The following is an 18288-nucleotide window of genomic DNA, read 5'->3' as shown; positions in this document are numbered from 1 at the left end:
AATATATATTACAAACTTTTGCTTGAAAATATTGTAATATAATATTATGTAAAGAACACATAAATAAAAATCTTGAACTGCTGTCATATTGAATTGAAAACTACGTATCAACTAGAAAATAAATTATTGTTAATACTTAATACTAATTTCCCCAATTGGACTACATTTGGACCATTAACAAGAATCACTATCTCTATTTCATTTATTATAATAATAAATTACCAAACTAATTTAATATTTTCTCCTTCATTCTAAATAAAATAAAAGTTGATTTTGATCTTTATAAGGTCAACATTGACCAACTCACTAAAATATGTATAAATATTGGAAAATAATAATAATTAATATGTTGATTCCATATCTTAATTCTAAGCATATTCTTTTTTATCTTTTTCTTTTAAGTATCTAAAATGAAAAGATGCTCATTAAAGAATATAAAATTCAAAGTGTATAAAGATAAAATAAATTACACAATTATAGTTTAGGGTTTGATTAACATGAACAAATCTAAGATAGACAATTATTAACACTTAATAATTATATTTATGTTTTTTTTAAGTTTATAATTTCTTATATTTAAAGATAAATTAATGTACTTTTAAAGTGGACCAAAAGTAAACTTTTGATGATACTATGGGACTAATATTCTTCGCTTTGATTTAGACTTACGTTTCATATTACCTTGTAACACGTCAATAGAATTTAAGACTTGTTTTGTCGTATACTCATTTTATTTCTCTTACATTTTTATTGATTTATCTAAAAATATCGTATCAACGTGCTTATTGAAGTCCGTAGATATGGAATTCGTCTAGCTATCACTTAGTTAAACCATTAAGACTTGTTTCTCAACATGCTTATTGAAGTCCGTAGATGTGGAATTCGTCTAGCTATCACTTAGTTAAACCATTAAGACTTGTTTCTCAACATGCTTATTGAAGTCCGTAGATGTGGAATTCGTCTAGCTATCACTTAGTTAAACCATTAAGACTTGTTTCTCAACATGCTTATTGAAGTCCATAGATGTGGAATTCGTCTAGCTATCACTTAGTTGAACCATTAAGACTTATTTCTATATTATATGTAATCGCACATGAAGTGAATATGTAATTCAACAAACAATTAGTAATAACATATTCACTGAAATTTCACAAAAAAAATAAAAAAAATAGAAACGATAAAGTGTACACCCTTACTACTACCTCCTAAAGCTAGAGAGCTGCTTTCGAAAAATACTCGATTCAAATAAAAAACAAAAAAAACAACGTACAAACACAATAATTAACAAAGAAAGTGATGCGCGACTAAATATAAAAAAGAATAAAAAATACAATAAAAAATAATATTATACTTATAAAAAAGTACTTAATAAATAACATGACATGTAATAATCCAATTAATAATCGTATTATCTGTTTTAAACCTAGACTTACACTTACGACTTTAACAACAATATCTAAAACTTGAATTGCATGGATAATAAAGTGAACACAAATTATTATCAACATCAAGAAAAAGTAAAGTTTTTTTATTTTTTATTTTTTTGGGACGGTAGAAAAGTTTTTTAAAAAAGTTATAAAAAAGTAATGTGAAGTTTCGAAAAACGCGTAAAAGGCAAGTGAAAGCGTGCGTTATAAAAAGGGAATATGATGATGATTTTTGTTCGTGAAGACTTCTTCCACAAAAAGTAGTAATCTTCTAAATTAATTAATAATTTATATATATATATATAAAAATTAAAAAGTATATTTATTTATTTTTTTACAAAAAAAGTTTGTCTAGAAAGTTAAGAATCCAAAAAAAGCTTACAATTTGTATCATTTAAGAGTACAATATTTTTCAACTAGAACTTTAGCATATGGTCCACATTAGATATATTTTGTTTCTATAGCCTTCCTTTTGAGATATCTTTTTAAATAAAAATTTGATTAATTCAAATTCGCTCTATATATATCTTATCAAATTGAGATTATTTACCATCAAGAACTAGCATTAAATTGATACTTTTAGCCATGTTATTGGAATATAATCTGTGTTATTAAGTTTAAATTTAATTTTTTCTATAATGAAATCATTTTAATTTTTTTTATAGGATTTACTAAAGAGAAAGTACTATCTATCAAAAATTTCTAAAAAATAACACCAAACTTGATTATTTTTTTGTGTTGTCTTATGAAAAGTAATAATTATTGTATAGTTTCAAATTTTACATGTAATATATCATAATAATATTATTTTTACTTTGGACGTGAATAAAAGCGGAGACATTTTTATCAAGAATTTCTAAGAAATACTAACACTTAATTTATTACTTTTTAGGTAATTGTCGTGAAATTTCAAATTTCACAAGTGAAACTCAATAATAATATTGTCATTTTAGGCTGTAGTTTTTTTTTTATTAAAAAAAAGTCATTTTTATGAAATTTTAATTTCAAACTTGAATTTCACCTATAAAAAATAAAACTTCATGATGATAATTGTTTTTAATCGTAAAAGGACAAAATGAATTACTTAAATTTAAAGTGAAATGAAATTTCATTTATAATAATATTGTCATTTTAGGCGAAATTTTTTTATTTTTTTGAAGAAAGTCATTTTTATGAAATTTTAATTTCAAATTTGAATTTCACCTATAAAAATCAAAACTTCATGATGATAATTATTTTTGAATCGTAAAAAGATAAAATAAATTATTTTTAAAATAAAAAACTTCTGATTAAGGATAAAAAAATCTTATTCATCTTTATCCGGTCGCGTCCCTTGATAGTTACTACTTTTTAAATTGTTGCTTTTAATTTACACAAAGAAAAAGTTATCTGAAAAAAGGTTTAAAAAAAAAAAGTAAAAAGTTTAAAAAAAGTTTTATTAAAAGGGTACATGAGAATCAACCATATGGTTTCAACTTTTAATAAAAATTCCTTTGTTCTCATGCTTAAGTTTACAACTTTTCCCAATGATATTGGATTATGCATGATCCTCTTTTGATTTTATCTCATTAATTAATTCATTCTCAAATTTCAATAAAATTCCCCTTTGTTTCTATGGGAGTAATAATAATAATAATAATAATTAATATAAAATAATATAAGTAATGTTAGGATATACAAATAAATAAAAAGTAGATGTAGGGTGTAGCTTATTTAAAAAATAAAAAATCATTAATTTAATTTGGTCTATTCTAATAAACTTGATTAATTAAATACTTTTTGTTTTGTGTTAATCTCCAAATAATTCTTATGATAAGCTTGTGGTAATAATGTTATTTTAAAAAATTGTTCAAATATAACATATTTACTATTTAAAGACTAAAACACATGTCTCAATTAATTAAAAATTAAATATGATTATGATATTTTAAGGACTAAAATTATATTTTGTTAATAATTGAGGGATTAAAATGTTATTGTTCCTAGTATGAGATTAGTTCAAATACCTACTTTAAAGTTAAAGAGTACTAAAAAGTCAAATATTATTAGTGATAATCACGAACTTTTATTTTTGAAATTTAAATAAACGAATGTTAGTTAGGAACATTTAAGGTAATTGAAAGCTCTTTACAAAAAAAATAATAATTAAAAAATATTGCCCATAGTGCCAAAAAAGATAAAATAAATTAGGCAAGCTTAACGAGCTTATTAAGTATTTAATTAATTTTGTTTACCAAAAATGGTAGTCTATAGTAGATGAGAAAATATGGTTAGGTATTTATTAATTGCCTAACGCTAGTCATTTTCAAATAACTTTTTTTTTTCACTATAATTCGAACAGATAAAAAAATGATATATAAATCTGAATGAGAAGGTACGAGAGATTGATTATAATAGATTTAAGTAAAATTAGAATAGATTAAAAATAACAATGATAAGAAATGATTATACTAAACATAACGTGATATATTCGAAGCTTACTGATCGAGGTTATGATTTTAATTACGAGGATATGAAGCTCAAACATTCTTATAACATTTATTTCTGCATCACCATACTTTCTAATTTTATTTGAGTCGATGGTCTATCAAAAACAATTTATCTATCTTCACAAAATAAAAATACGTAGATTTTATTATCTTTAAATCCTACTTATAAAATTATATGTGATATATATTGTTATTAGAATGATTGGAACTCTTATATTTGTATATTTATTTTACCTGTTGAAATTATTTTTAACTACTTACAAGTTATTCCATTAGAGAACTTGGCACAATAATTATTTGCCATATATATTATAACATGAATTGGAATTTATTGTACTATATCAATTTTCTTTCTCTTTTTATTATTTATATTTTTTCTATTTTTTTTACTTACTATTATAGGGGGGGACAAGGCACTTTACTGTTTTAATGTCAATAAAATCTTTTAAGTTCAGGAAGAACCTGAATGGGAAAAGAATAACTCAGGGGACCATTTATGTATTAGGTTGAAATAGTTATAATTTTTCGATTCTTAATAAGAAGTCTCAGTGTCAATTATGAAAATAAATAAAAAATTAAAATTTTAATAGAGATTGTTTTATTTATGATATTTGCACAAATCCTCTGTTTAAGTCTATAATTTAAGTTTTCTGTCAAGTAATTCAATAGGTTAAAAATATCATGCGATGTAAATAATTTAAGCTGAGTAGCGTATACACGTGAATAATCGCGTTAATCAACAAGGACCATTTTGTAAGGTAAAGTATTTTTGAATGATCATTCACAAAATAGTAAAAAAGAAAAAGAAGAAACGAACTCATGAAGATAACTATATTATTATCGAATCGTCTTTATGTTTTATTCGATATTAGCAGAATTCCAACATAAAATAAGTATATGCTATATATTAAAAAAAATTGTAAGTAACTTTAAATTCAGCCCTCTAAATAATGATTTGAACATATAATAAATAAATCTTTTATCTATCAATGGTGCACACGGAATAACAAAAGTCCAATAGTCAAAAATTTCACCTACTTTTAAATATTGACTCGAATAACATGAGATACATCAAATTTTATGTAAAACGACAATAAATATACATTAAGCATTTATGAATCCAAAGATTTTTATCAAGAATATTTAAAATATAAGAAGGTAAACTCACTATTATCAAAACAACTGAATATTTATTATATATACATCAAAATATCTTTTCAACGATTTTTTTTTAATAAACCCTTAATTCTTTACAATATTTTTAATACTGATTAAATATTTACTCGACAATAAACACACAAATAAGACGATGCAAGATGAACCCTTTTTTTCGATATACTCACTCTACGTTAATGTTAACAACACGTTTAATATTAGATCAAAAGTTTAACGAACGATAAAATTGTTAAGTTTCAAATAATAACAAAACAAATTTTAAATATTTTTTTTAACTTTTACCATAAAGGTGTTTATTGATTCTTTTTTCAGAAAAAGATAGGTGGACCCCATGGGGGTGGGGGGTGGGGGGTGGGGGTGGGGGGGGTTATAATAAGTATGAATAACCCGTGCGACACCTTTTAGCAGCAATTGCGTGTGAAAAGCAGAAAATTGGTTTAAAGGCAAACACGGCTTACACTTAACTTCACGCTTCTATACAAAATCGTCTCACTCACTCTCTAAATATTGTTATTTTTTTTTACTATATCGTTTGATCGGAGGTATTAAGCGAGTTATTCTAATATAAAAGACGTAATATATAAATATAATTTTTATGTATATATTTTTCTGTTTCTTTTTAGTTATTTTTTTTAAAAGTAATACACATATTAAAACACCAATGATTATCATAGGTTAGTTACAATTTACCCTTGACTTAAAAGATTATGTAACTTTGCTAAGTATAATAAATGTATTTTCTGGTTCCAAAAAGCATGCATTACAACTTAGTAGTACTAGAAATTTTGTAGAATTAAATAAGAGCATATTAGGAAAAAAAATTATTGTCCTTTCTTTATTTTGTTAAAATGAACAAGTAAATAGAGACAAATATAAAAGAAAATATGAACAAGTAACTGAACTTGCACAAAGTTTAATACTAAGAATATATATATATTATGTGATATATAAATCAGTTTGAGCGTACGTTACGTGAACTGCTATCTCGAACATTATTCATGTGATCCAGAAAAAAAATTCTTGATATTTATGTCATTGCATATTATTTCACTAAGATAAAATGATAAAGTTCAAAGTTGAATTAATTGTTGTACTTATTATCATTACCACAACATTAATACCGTGCTAAATAAAGTTAATGTACACAGATCTTATACTTAATCTTTTATAAATATAGAGATAATTTTTTATTAACCTTTAACATAAAAAATATCATGTACATGGAGATGATCGCTGATCAGAATATGATATAGAAATCTTCTAGTTCGATTAGTTTGACTTATTTTTTTTAATAGGTTGCAAAATATTGAGTCTTACGTTTTTAGCAACTATTTAATTAATATACTTAACATATCTTTAATTTAAAAATACAAATTTAATTAAATTAAAATAAGTCAAATAAATTAAAACGAAAAAAACATGTTACTTTTAAAGTATAATACACGCGCTAGAAAAGTAATTTGGGGAAGTTTTTATATATCAATAAATAAAAAGTAGAGAAACAACTAATAGCAAAACAAATGAAGGAACTAAAAAGGCAGTCAATCTATAGTCATAGTGAATTAAAAAGAGAAAAAAAAAACTTTTTAGAGATAATAATAAAAAAAATATAAATAAAGTAATCTTAGCTACTCATGAATCTCCTCATCTCACTCTTTAAAAAGGTTCAACTTTTTAAGTTTTTGATTAATTTATTCCTTGCTTCACTCTCCTTCGGATCAATTTACGTGTAACTCAATTATTTTGTATAAATATTTTATTATTAATTAAAAAAAATTTATTCACATCGAGAATTTAAATATTAAAAAAACTTTTGGTTAAAAAATGTACACATTTTTTTACTTTTACATAATTTTTTAAATATTTTTTAATTGAAATTCCAACTTTACTACTGTATTTGACATAAGTATTAAATAAACTATTTTGACGTGAGTTATTTGAATTGAAGATCTTTTATTTTCACAAGATAAATATATACACTACGTCTTTTTCGAATTCCGTCTATAAAATTATACTAAATATATTATTAGTATCTTAAATAAGTATCAAATAACTCTATCCATTAAAATTGATAATACAAAACATGCCTTCCATCCAAAGCACTTTTCACTTCTCAATAATTAATTTTATAAATTAAACTAAATTTAGAATTTGTACAAGAAATTATTACAATACAAGTTATATTTCAAAAATACCAAATTAATTTTTTTAAAAAATATAAAAATATAAAAAGTAAGATAGCTAAATTAATATTTTTGTCTCCAACTGAAATTTAAACCTAAATGTCACTTTTTTCAACCTACTCTTCAAAAAGGTTCAACTTTTAGTTAGTATTATTTTTATTTCTTGCTTCTCTCTCTCTCTCACTCTTTCCTATTATCTTTTGAAAATAATATAACAATGACATAATATTGTTTTGTTTATTAGTGAAGAAAACAATAAACAATACAATGAAAAGGTGAAACCATTTTTATTATTTTAATTCAATTAAAGAATTTAGAAAATATATATATATATATATATATATATACTTTGTACTAATACTAATAAAGAAAAAAGATGACACAAAAAGTAGAGTAATTTTGGTTTTTTCCTCTGTCCATAGAGCATTTTCCAGAAATCTTTGCAACTAAAAGTACTTTCACTTATCTCCCTTTCTTCCATAAATTCCCTTCAAACACCCCCCCCCCCCCCCCCCCCCAAACAATTAGGGGTTTGGGGATAGAGGTTTTAATCGAACGATATAATTTTTTATTTCGTGAGTGTTGTTTATATTAGAGCTTTGATTAAATTTGAGTCGCGCATTGTAGAGTGACAGTCCCAACAAGATTTTCTTCATGTTCAGGAGATTGAACTCGAAACTTCTGATTAAGAATGAAACAATTACACTATCGAACTGCAATTTATATTAACTCTTTTAAGTATATTTAGTAAAAATTTTAACTTCGCCATTACGATCCCAAACCTTTAAATCTACCTACCCCTTAAAAACCCTACCCTAACTCAAGAAAGGAACATTACAATAAAAACAAACAATGCCATACCTTTATTTTCTTTGCCTCATTAACCAAGAATTTGCCTTCTTTGTTTTCTTGTGTTTTCTTGCAATCAACAATTATTTGTCACATACAAAAATTTAATATTATAAAGTTTTAATAATAAATAATTTGTTTTACATTAATAGTTAAATATTACAATAGTTTTTCTTTAAAATCTAATACAAAATTTAAGAGAGAAAAAAGACTCTTAAATTTAGTAACATAGTTTTTAAATTTTAATTTTAAATAAATTTTTGATATTCTTGTCAATTATCATTACAAAAAATATGTCATTTAACTAAAAAAATTTAAAATATAAACTAAAATCTAAAATGTAAAAACATGTCATTGTTTGAAACAACCAAAAGAGAAAGTGTCATTAAGGATTTAAGATGAAACATGTGATGATATAAATATTTTGGGAAAAAATATTAATTTCTATGCATCAAGTTACTCAAAAGGTAATTACAAGTAACTTTTCAATAATTATTATAAATAGTCCGATAAATATAATTATTAACTTACCATAAAAAATAACACACACTATAAGTATGTATAATTTTGAAAATTCTAAAACATTTTTGAAGAAAATAAATGTTTTTTTTACAATGTATTTTCTTACGTTCAATAAAAAAGTAAAATCATTAACCTAAAGAGGTAGAAATGTTGGATGATGGAGAAAAAATTATTTTAAATATACTTATTATTTTAGAGAAAATTTATTTTGTAAAAAATATTTAATCAATCGAACATGAATTTTTTTTAAAAATATTTCTTTTTGTTTCAAACATATTCTAAACACAAAAAATATCCAAATTCTGAAACATAAAAAAATAAAAAAGAAACATTATCCTTCGTATCAAACAAACTCTAAACACATAAAATTTAAATTTTAAATATCGTGAAACACAAAATTCAAATTCTCAAACATAATTCCTTCGTATCAAACACATCCTGAATATATAAAATTCAAATTCTGAATCACCTTAAATACATAAAAAGAAAACATTTCCCTTCTTATCTAACACATTCTAAATACATAAAATCAAAATCTTGATTTCATCATTTACTCATAAATTTCAAATTTTCAATCGGCTTGAATATCGAAATCCTAATTCTATCGTTAACTTATAAATTTCAAATTTTGACTCTGATCTGAACGGTACTTTTGTTTTTTCTTTTTCTTAGAGGAGAGAAGAAAAGGAGTTGGGTATTTAATAGTAGTATGAAAGAAAAAAAAAAGAAAGAAAGTTTAGAAGAAGACGGTGTGCATGTGTTCATTGCTTTTATCATCTTCATCATCATCTTTTAGAGAGAGAATAAGAAGAAGACTTAGCTGTAGAGAGAGAAAATCACAGAAAAAAATTTCATAAATTTTGTGAAGAAAAATCAACAATTGCTCTGTTGATTTCAAATTCTTTGAAGAAAATTTTCCAATTATGAGGGCAGGATTGAGTACAATCCAACAAACGTTAACCCCAGAAGCAGCAACAGTATTAAACCATTCAATAGCTGAAGCAAGTCGCCGGAATCATGGACAAACGACGCCGTTACATGTGGCGGCGACTTTATTGTCGTCGCCGTCAGGGTATCTCCGGCAAGCTTGTATCCGTTCTCACCCGAATTCATCACACCCACTTCAGTGTCGTGCACTTGAGCTGTGTTTTAGCGTTGCTTTAGAAAGATTACCCACTGCTCAAAATATGCTTCAAGGTACAGAACCCCCAATTTCAAATGCGTTAATGGCTGCTTTGAAAAGGGCACAAGCTCATCAACGAAGAGGGTGTCCGGAACAACAACAACAACCGCTTTTAGCTGTGAAAGTTGAATTAGAACAGTTGATAATTTCGATTCTCGATGACCCAAGTGTGAGCAGGGTGATGAGGGAAGCTAGTTTTTCTAGCCCAGCTGTGAAGAACACGATTGAACAATCGTTAACACAAACCTCTTCGTCTTCACAACATCATCAAACAAATATCAATTTATCACCTTTCACCGCTATGGGTGGTGGGTCTAGGATTATCGGTGCAAATCCGGTGACACCAGTACAGGTAACTCGAAATATGTATTTGAATCCAAAATTGCAGGGAGGTGGAGGTGGGGGTGGGGTGGGGGTAGGAGGACAATTGGGCAGTCTACAAAGAGGTGAAGAAGTGAAAAAGGTGTTAGAGATATTGTTGAGAAGTAAGAAAAAGAACCCAGTTTTGGTTGGTGAAGGTGAACCAGAAAGTGTAGTGAAAGAGCTTTTTAACAAGATTGAGAAAGGGGAATTGAGTGAAGGGCATTTGAAAAACTTACAAATTGTTCAAATGGATAAGGAGTTTTCATTTTCATGTGATAAAATCCAGATGCTTAATAAGATTAAAGAATTAGAAGGGGTAATTGAGAGTAAGATGAGTAATGGTAGTGGAGGTGTGATTCTTGATTTAGGTGATTTGAAATGGCTTGTTGAGCAGCAACAACAACCGATGATTTCGGAGATTGGGAAGGCAGCAGTGGCTGAAATGGGGAAGTTATTAGCGCGATTTCGAGAGGATAATAGTAATAGTAGTAATAATAACAATAGGTTATGGTTGATTGGTACAGCAACATGTGAGACGTATTTGAGATGTCAAGTTTATCATTCTACTATGGAAAACGATTGGGATCTTCAAGCTGTTCCTATAGCTTCAAGATCTCCTCATCCAGGAATATTTCCAAGGTATTTGAATTGCTGTAATCCTGTTTTTGGAATTGATCTGTGTTGGGAATATGAACAATTTTGGATAAAAATTGAATCTTTGAATATTTTGTTTGTGTATAATCTAGTATAAAGATGCTTTTGTCTGGAATTATTCTTGGAGTTATGGTTTTCTCTGTGTAGAAACTACTTGTTTTTTTGCTCTAGTATTGCTTGGATTAAATGTTCTTGCATTTCCTTATTTCTGGGATCGTTATGCTTGTTCATACACTAGTCAATTTTTTTTTGAAAGAAAACACAGCACTTTTCAAGAATGTTAGGAAAATTTGTTTTCTTCATTTGATGATTGAGAAGATGGGGTTGTTCAGATGGTAAGCACCGTCCCGGCTCTGAGGTTGCGGGTTCATTCCACAATTTAGTAGATTGTGTAATTCTGTGACTTATGCTAAACGTTTTAGTACTATCTGTTGATGTGGTAATCTTATGACTTTTTAGGCTTGGAAATGAAAGAGTTCTTGGAAGTTCTTTGGATCATTTGAATCCGCTGAAGAGCTTTGCTGGTCCGGTGCCTTCGCTACCGAGGCGTGTACCGGAGAATTTAAATCCGAGATTGAGGACGTCGTGTTGCCCACAGTGCAAGGAGAAGTTTGAGCATGAGTTGGCGAAACTTGCATCAGAGTTTGAGAATTCATCATCCGAAGCCAAATCAGAATCTCCTCCTCGACCTCAGTTGCCTCAATGGTTGCAAAGTGCCAAGCTAAAGAATGATAGTAAAGCAACTGCTCTGTCACAGGTATATTTTTTACTTGATTAATGGAAACTTAGAATGACTTAAATTGCGTACGTACAAACGGATGAATCATTTCGTCTTTTGATGTCTTTGCAGATTAAGGATCAAGGTCTTTTGCTGCAAAAGACTCAAGAACTTCAAAAGAAGTGGAACGATACATGTTTGCAACTTCATCCTAATTTCCAGCACAGTGTCGGGCTTCACAGAACAGTACCACCTGTTCTCTCTATGCCAGGCTTATATAATCCGAACCTGCTTTTGCGTCAACCTTTACAGCCCAAGCTTGTTCCAAGTAGAAGCCTGGGAGTGAGCCTGCAACTGAACACCACCCAAACGGCTAGCCGATCTCCGGAGAAGGTAGCTACCCCTCCTGGAAGCCCTGTTAGGACCGACTTGGTTCTCGGGCCAAAACCAAGTGGAACTGGCCCGGAGAAAACTCTGGAAGATCAAGCAAAGGACTTCCTCAGCTGCATTTCTTCGGTGCCTCAGAACAAGTTACTCGACAAATTTGCTAGTGCACTAGATGCTGATACGTTTAAAAGGCTTCTCAAGGGTCTAATGGAGAAAGCTTGGTGGCAGCAAGATGCAGCCTCTTCTGTTGCTTCTGCTGTGTCGAGGTGCAGATTGGGCAATGGGAAACAGCGGGGTGGTGCACCGAAGGGTGACATATGGCTGTTATTCACGGGTCCTGACAGATATGCCAAGAGAAAGATGGCATCGGTTCTAGCAGAGCAAATGTGCGGAAATAGTCCTATAATGATCTCCCTTGGCTCACAGCGAGATGATGAAGAGTCAGACGTAGGATTCCGTGGTAAAACAGCTGTAGATCGTATTGCAGAGGCTGTTCGGAGGCATCCACTTTCAGTTATTATGCTCGAGGATATAGACGAAGCAAATGTGCTAGTTCGTGGGAGCATAAAACGAGCCATGGACAGAGGTAGGCTTACAGATTCACATGGCCGTGAGATTAGTCTCGGCAATGTTATATTCATTCTTACTGGAAATTGGTCTACAATGAGCCCCGAGAGCTACAGGAATGAGTATCTGATGGAAGAAAAGAAACTGGTCTCGCTAGCCAGTTCCGATTGGCAGTTAAGGTTAACAGTTGGTGAAAAGAGCGCTAAGCGCAGAGCGAGTTGGTTGCATGATCAAGACAGACCTAGAAAAGAATTAAATCTAGGTCTCTCTTTCGATCTAAACGAAGCAGCAGAGTTCGAGGATTATAGAACTGATGGATCACACAATTCAAGTGATCTAACTGTTGAGCGCGAAGAAGATCCTCATCTTGAAAACAGGCGATTCTCAGTTACATCAGTTCCTCACGAGCTCGTCAGCTCCGCGGATGACACTATCCCATTCAAGCCAATTGAATTCCTGTTCGCTCGACGTGAGATCAAGAAAACAATCAGCAAGAAATTCTCCATGGTCATCGTCGATGACAAGGTCTCCATCGAAGTTGAAGACGAGATAGTAGACCGGATCCTAGGTGGCTTATGGCGTGGTCGAACAAGCCTAGAACAATGGGTGGAGAAAGTTCTAGGTCCGAGTTTCGATCAAATCCAGCCCCGGCTACCCTCTTCCGACGAAAACACTATCGTTCGACTTCAGCTTGAACTTCTGCATACAGACTCCAATAGCCATAACAATGGAGAATGTCTTCCTAGCAAAGTCACAATATTGGAAGATGGACAGTAGTGAAAGACTGAAAGTGATATTTTCCTCATTCCACTTGGGTACATTTTGTATATAGGGAAAATTGTGTGGCTTTGGGACAAACAAAACAAGATTAGAGGGGGTAAAGAAGCAAAAAAAAAAAAGAGTTATTACCAAAAGAGTGAGATGTTGATAGATTAGAGAACCTTTATTTTTTTTTTCCACATAATTTTTTTTATTAGTTTGGTTGTTATAGTAATGTAATATTGTACTAGATACTTATATATATTATTATAATTATAAGCCATGATTAATAAAATGGAGGAATTCCTCCTTAAGAAATTCTCCATTTTCCAATGTAATCATAACTTTAGTATAATACATTTTTGTTGTCTTTTTTTTTACACATTAAATCATAGTTTGAAGACTTCTTAAAGATTTTTGGACAAAGTCAACCATTAAAGAAGGAATCAATCAAAAATAGGTTTGGTAAACGGGATAAGATGAGATGTTTCAGAATTAAATTTATATCTCATTAATTAAATAAAATTTAACTTAATAATAATTTATAATTCATAAAGTTTTTGCAATTATATTTATTAATATAATCACGCAACACACAAATACCCTACTATTTTACTTAATAATAATTTATAATTTATAAATACTTAATTATCTAGAGTCACAAAAAATATTTTACTTTTTTTTGTTTTAAAGAATTCTGGTGGCAGGTCAAAGATACATGTGTGGCAGAGATCAAATGGTCAAAATTGAACTTTTTGGTTTAAATGGTCTGTGGGTGAAAATAAAACCAAAAGTTAGGGGCAAATCAGAAAAAACAAATGGCCTCATATTTGTACACGAGAAGTTGATGATCGAGATTTCTTCACTCTTAATTAATAGATATCTCGATTGAATTTAAGTTTTTTTTTTTAAAATGAAAGAAGTCGCCGCTCTCAAGAATATGCTCGACAAAGTTTTGATTATTCAAATTTTATTAAATCTCAATATGAATATTCAGTACAGAGAAAAGAAAAAAGACAGGTTAATGCATCAAACACAAGTTGCGGAGTAATGATTAAGATTCCTTCATTCTTAATGAGATATTTTGAGTTTGTATTCTAAAAAAAATAAAAGAAGTCATCACTCTCAAGAATATGCCCAATAGCACTAGACTTTCAAATTTAAGTAAATGTTAATTTAATCGAGTCTCAATATGAAGAAAAGGACACGTCAAAGCACCAATCGCGAGTCATGGAGAGATCGATGATTGCTATTTCTTTTCTCATAAGCATGTATTTCGAGTTCAAGTTTTTAAACAATGAAAACAAGCATCACTCTAGAAAATATGCTCGGATTTCAAAAATTGATCAGATTCAAATTTAATCGAATTTCAATGCAAATACGAATAAAAAATAATGGATACTACGTTCATGCATGTATTACGTGTCGCCACCCCTCTAAAAAGCTGTAATTGTAAGTGTATAAATGTGGACCATGCAAATATATATTATCAAAAAGTGACATGGTTACTACGTGTTTATGTAATTATTATAATTTCATTTTTTTAAAAAAAAGTTATAATTTAATTTTATATATTATTTATATATTTATCAATTTCTTATAATAACAAAAATGTTTGTTATTTCTTTTAAGTTTGTGCAATTAATTATCTTTTAAAAATAATAATTAGTACCTATTTAAAAATAACTTGATAGTGCAATAAAATTTCTATACTATTAAACTAAATTTTACCGCATAAATTGAGATAAATAAAATATAAATTAACTTATTTAATTTCTTAAAAAATATTTTTTGATTTTACCAAAATATCTATTATACGTGTGAACACAATTGCTTACCCAAAAGATTCTACTCATTGTCACAATCACCATATATACTTTTTTTTTATGAGAATATATATTCAATTTAATCTAAAATTCAGTCTTCTCTTATATGCGATCCGAATTTGGATTTTGAAGATAAAAAATAATCTTTATAGAAAATGCTCTATCCGTTTCTACGGACAATATTTTTAGTAAAATTTTATCTATATTCAAAACTTAAACATGATATTTTTGTTAAAACTGAAGAGGTATGAAACATTTTCTTCTATATATTTTTTAGTTCTATAAATAGAAAAAAATTATTCACAAACTTAAAATTAAATTTATAATGAAAGTGTCTTTTGCAACATTCAAAATGATACTCTTTTTAAGACCAATTGTCCCTTGGGATACAAAAATGGCAAAATTTTTGGACAATATCGTCATTGATGATGTGTATATTTAAGTTTTCAGTTATTATTTTCTAATTAAATAATAAAACCTAGAAATATACATTAATATTTTTATTTAATAAAAAAAAACAATAGGTCGTCAGCCAAAAAGAGCTAAAAATAAATTGTCTGTAGGATAAATATTGATATCATGTCAATTTTTTTTTGATATTATAAGGTAATATAATATTTTAGTATATATTTTGAAAATGTTGGTATATCGTTTGGTATTTACAAGAAAATTATCAAATATTGAATATTATATCAAAATATATAACTATATATACAATTCATATATATTATAATTAGCAAATATATACATTAGAAATTAATTATTTGCGCGTTATTTGAATTTTAGTTACTCTTTTGATTGAAATATTATTTTTACGTAATTGATTAATTAAGAAAATACTTCTTGCGAATATTTAAAATATGTAAGATATCAATATGATTTAATTGAGACGCTTCTTGAAAATCTCAAGTTATAATTTTCTATATTATATAGGTCGACGTCTAACAAATTGTGATTATCGACTTACTATACCGCAAAATAACAAAGTCAAACTTAAAAATACGAGAGTAATTTTGTATGGTAATAATATAGTGATTTTAAAAGTCAAAAATTAAAATTATTGAACCAGAATTTTTAATATCGTACTGAATTAAATTTGTATTATGAACTTACGTTTTACGTAGGATTCGATATCAGGTTTAACTATAAATATGTATTAATACTTGATTTTACTTTCTATAAAAAAATATTTTCAGAACTCGAACACGTGATCTCCAAGTCAATTACAATAACTTTATCCATTAAGATATTTTTTCTTGGAGAGTTACATATAGATGAGATAAGACAAATGCAAAATTTAATAAGGTAGGTTTTGTTATAAATTATAATTAATATTGTAAGGACTTTTCTTAGTCAGCCCTGTTATATATGGACCATTTTTTTTATAAAAAAAATTAACCTACTTAGGACGGCAGAGTCTTAAATTCATGAAGAAAGTGATAGGAATTGATAGAAACTAGAAATGATTTATTGTTGACATTTTATTTAGAGGAAATTACAAAGAACATAAAAAAGTATGATAAAATAGATATAATTTTAAAATCTTTTAAATATTACGATAATAGTGGTTGAATCAGATGATACATAGATAGGACCAAGATTAACCTAGCTTAAAGATAAGAAGCAATTAAATCAGTAGTAAAACAGACGAAAGTTGAAATCCTTCCGTCCTTGAATCAAATTTACCTTTGTTTTGAGTCTCGAAATGAAAAAGATTATGTTGAAAATATGATCACCTCCCCTACACACACCAGATGTGAATTAAATTTTATCATATATAAATTAAATTTAATCGAATTTTAATATAGATATCGAACGCAAAAATAAAATACGAAAGAAACAGACAACCGGCCTCTTTAATGCACATTAGAAGGTGCTTGAATGTGGAGACCACTTAATATTATTTGGTTTTAAAAAACAAACAAAAACAAAACAAAACAAAACTATCACTATATAAACAATTAATGTAATGTGTGATAAATCTCCCCCATATCCTTAACCCCACTTCCTCCGCCAAATTAATTGCAAAATTGTATCCACACAACTTTAACAAACACCAATGACAAAGTGTGTGTAGGGTGGGGTGGGGGTGGGGTTGTGTTGGGGGGGGGGGGGGTAAAGAAGCAAATAAGTAATATGACAAAAGTGTTGTTATCTTGCTTCCCTCCATTTTTGTGTTGTTTGTATATAATTAAAAAAAACACGCGTTTAAAAATGTGTATCGAGATAAAAGAGTGATGATATGTGTCTTTTTAGTATCTTTGTCGTAAATGGATTGCGAAGTATAATCAATGAGTTTTGGTGAATAGCCAGTACTTATTTTAAGGACGAGATTAATAGATAAGGAATATTTTGTAATTATATACTAACATCTATAAAATAATCTAATTGCACATTCGTGAATAACATGGTGATAGATTTGAAAAAGTAATAATGATCGTAATATTTATATCGAAATGCCGTATGTACATACTAGTTAGTGATAAATCAAAGATGAATGTCCTTTATCATTAACTAATTGCTACCTTTCTTTAGGGTAAGGCAATTCTGTGTGATTTACATCGATAGAACAATCTAGAAAGATATTCGCTAATAATGTGGTGATAGATTTGATATACTGAAAATATCTTCTTTCTTAGTCATTTTCAAATATCATACATTTATATCGAAATGCCTTATATATGTACTATTTAGTGATAAATTGAAGATGAATTTCCTTTATCAATAACTAATTGTTCCCTTTCTTTAGGGTCAGACAATTCTGTGTGATCTACGTGATAGGACAATCTAGAAAGACATCCACGAATAATATGGTGATAGACTTGATATAGTGAATATATCTTCTTTCTTCGTCATTTTCAAATATCATACATTTATATCAAAATGTCTTATAGACGTATTATTTAATGATAGATCAAAGACAAATTTCTTTTATCAATAACTAATTGCTCCCTTTCTTTAGGGTCAGGTAACTCTGTGTGATCTACATTGATTGAACAATCTATAAAGACATTTGCGAATAATATGATGATAGACTTGATATACTGACAATATCTTCTTTCTTAGTCATTTTCAAATATGACAATATTTATGTCGAAATATTTAGTACTATATTTATTTTATTGTTTTTTTAAAAAAAATTCTTTATTCTTTATTTTAGTTAAAAATTTATCAAATTTTTTTAT

General features: G+C 28.1%; 1 protein-coding gene across 1 annotated transcript; it reads left to right on the top strand.

Moving 5' to 3' along the window:
- The first annotated feature begins 6380 nt into the window (after positions 1-6380).
- LOC101262825 (SMAX1-like protein) lies at positions 6381-13655 on the top strand. Its single transcript, XM_004242612.5, has 3 exons — positions 6381-10831; positions 11306-11603; positions 11697-13655. Exons 1-3 carry the CDS (start codon positions 9570-9572, stop codon positions 13293-13295), a joined length of 3159 nt encoding a protein of 1052 aa, XP_004242660.2. The 5' UTR covers positions 6381-9569; the 3' UTR covers positions 13296-13655.
- The last annotated feature ends 4633 nt before the right edge of the window (positions 13656-18288 follow it).

This window comes from Solanum lycopersicum, chromosome 7, assembly GCF_036512215.1.
Source record: "Solanum lycopersicum chromosome 7, SLM_r2.1".
Classification (NCBI taxonomy): Eukaryota; Viridiplantae; Streptophyta; class Magnoliopsida; order Solanales; family Solanaceae; genus Solanum; species Solanum lycopersicum.
Note: the sequence above shows the minus strand (reverse complement) of the source record. Positions and strands in the feature narration are given on the sequence as shown.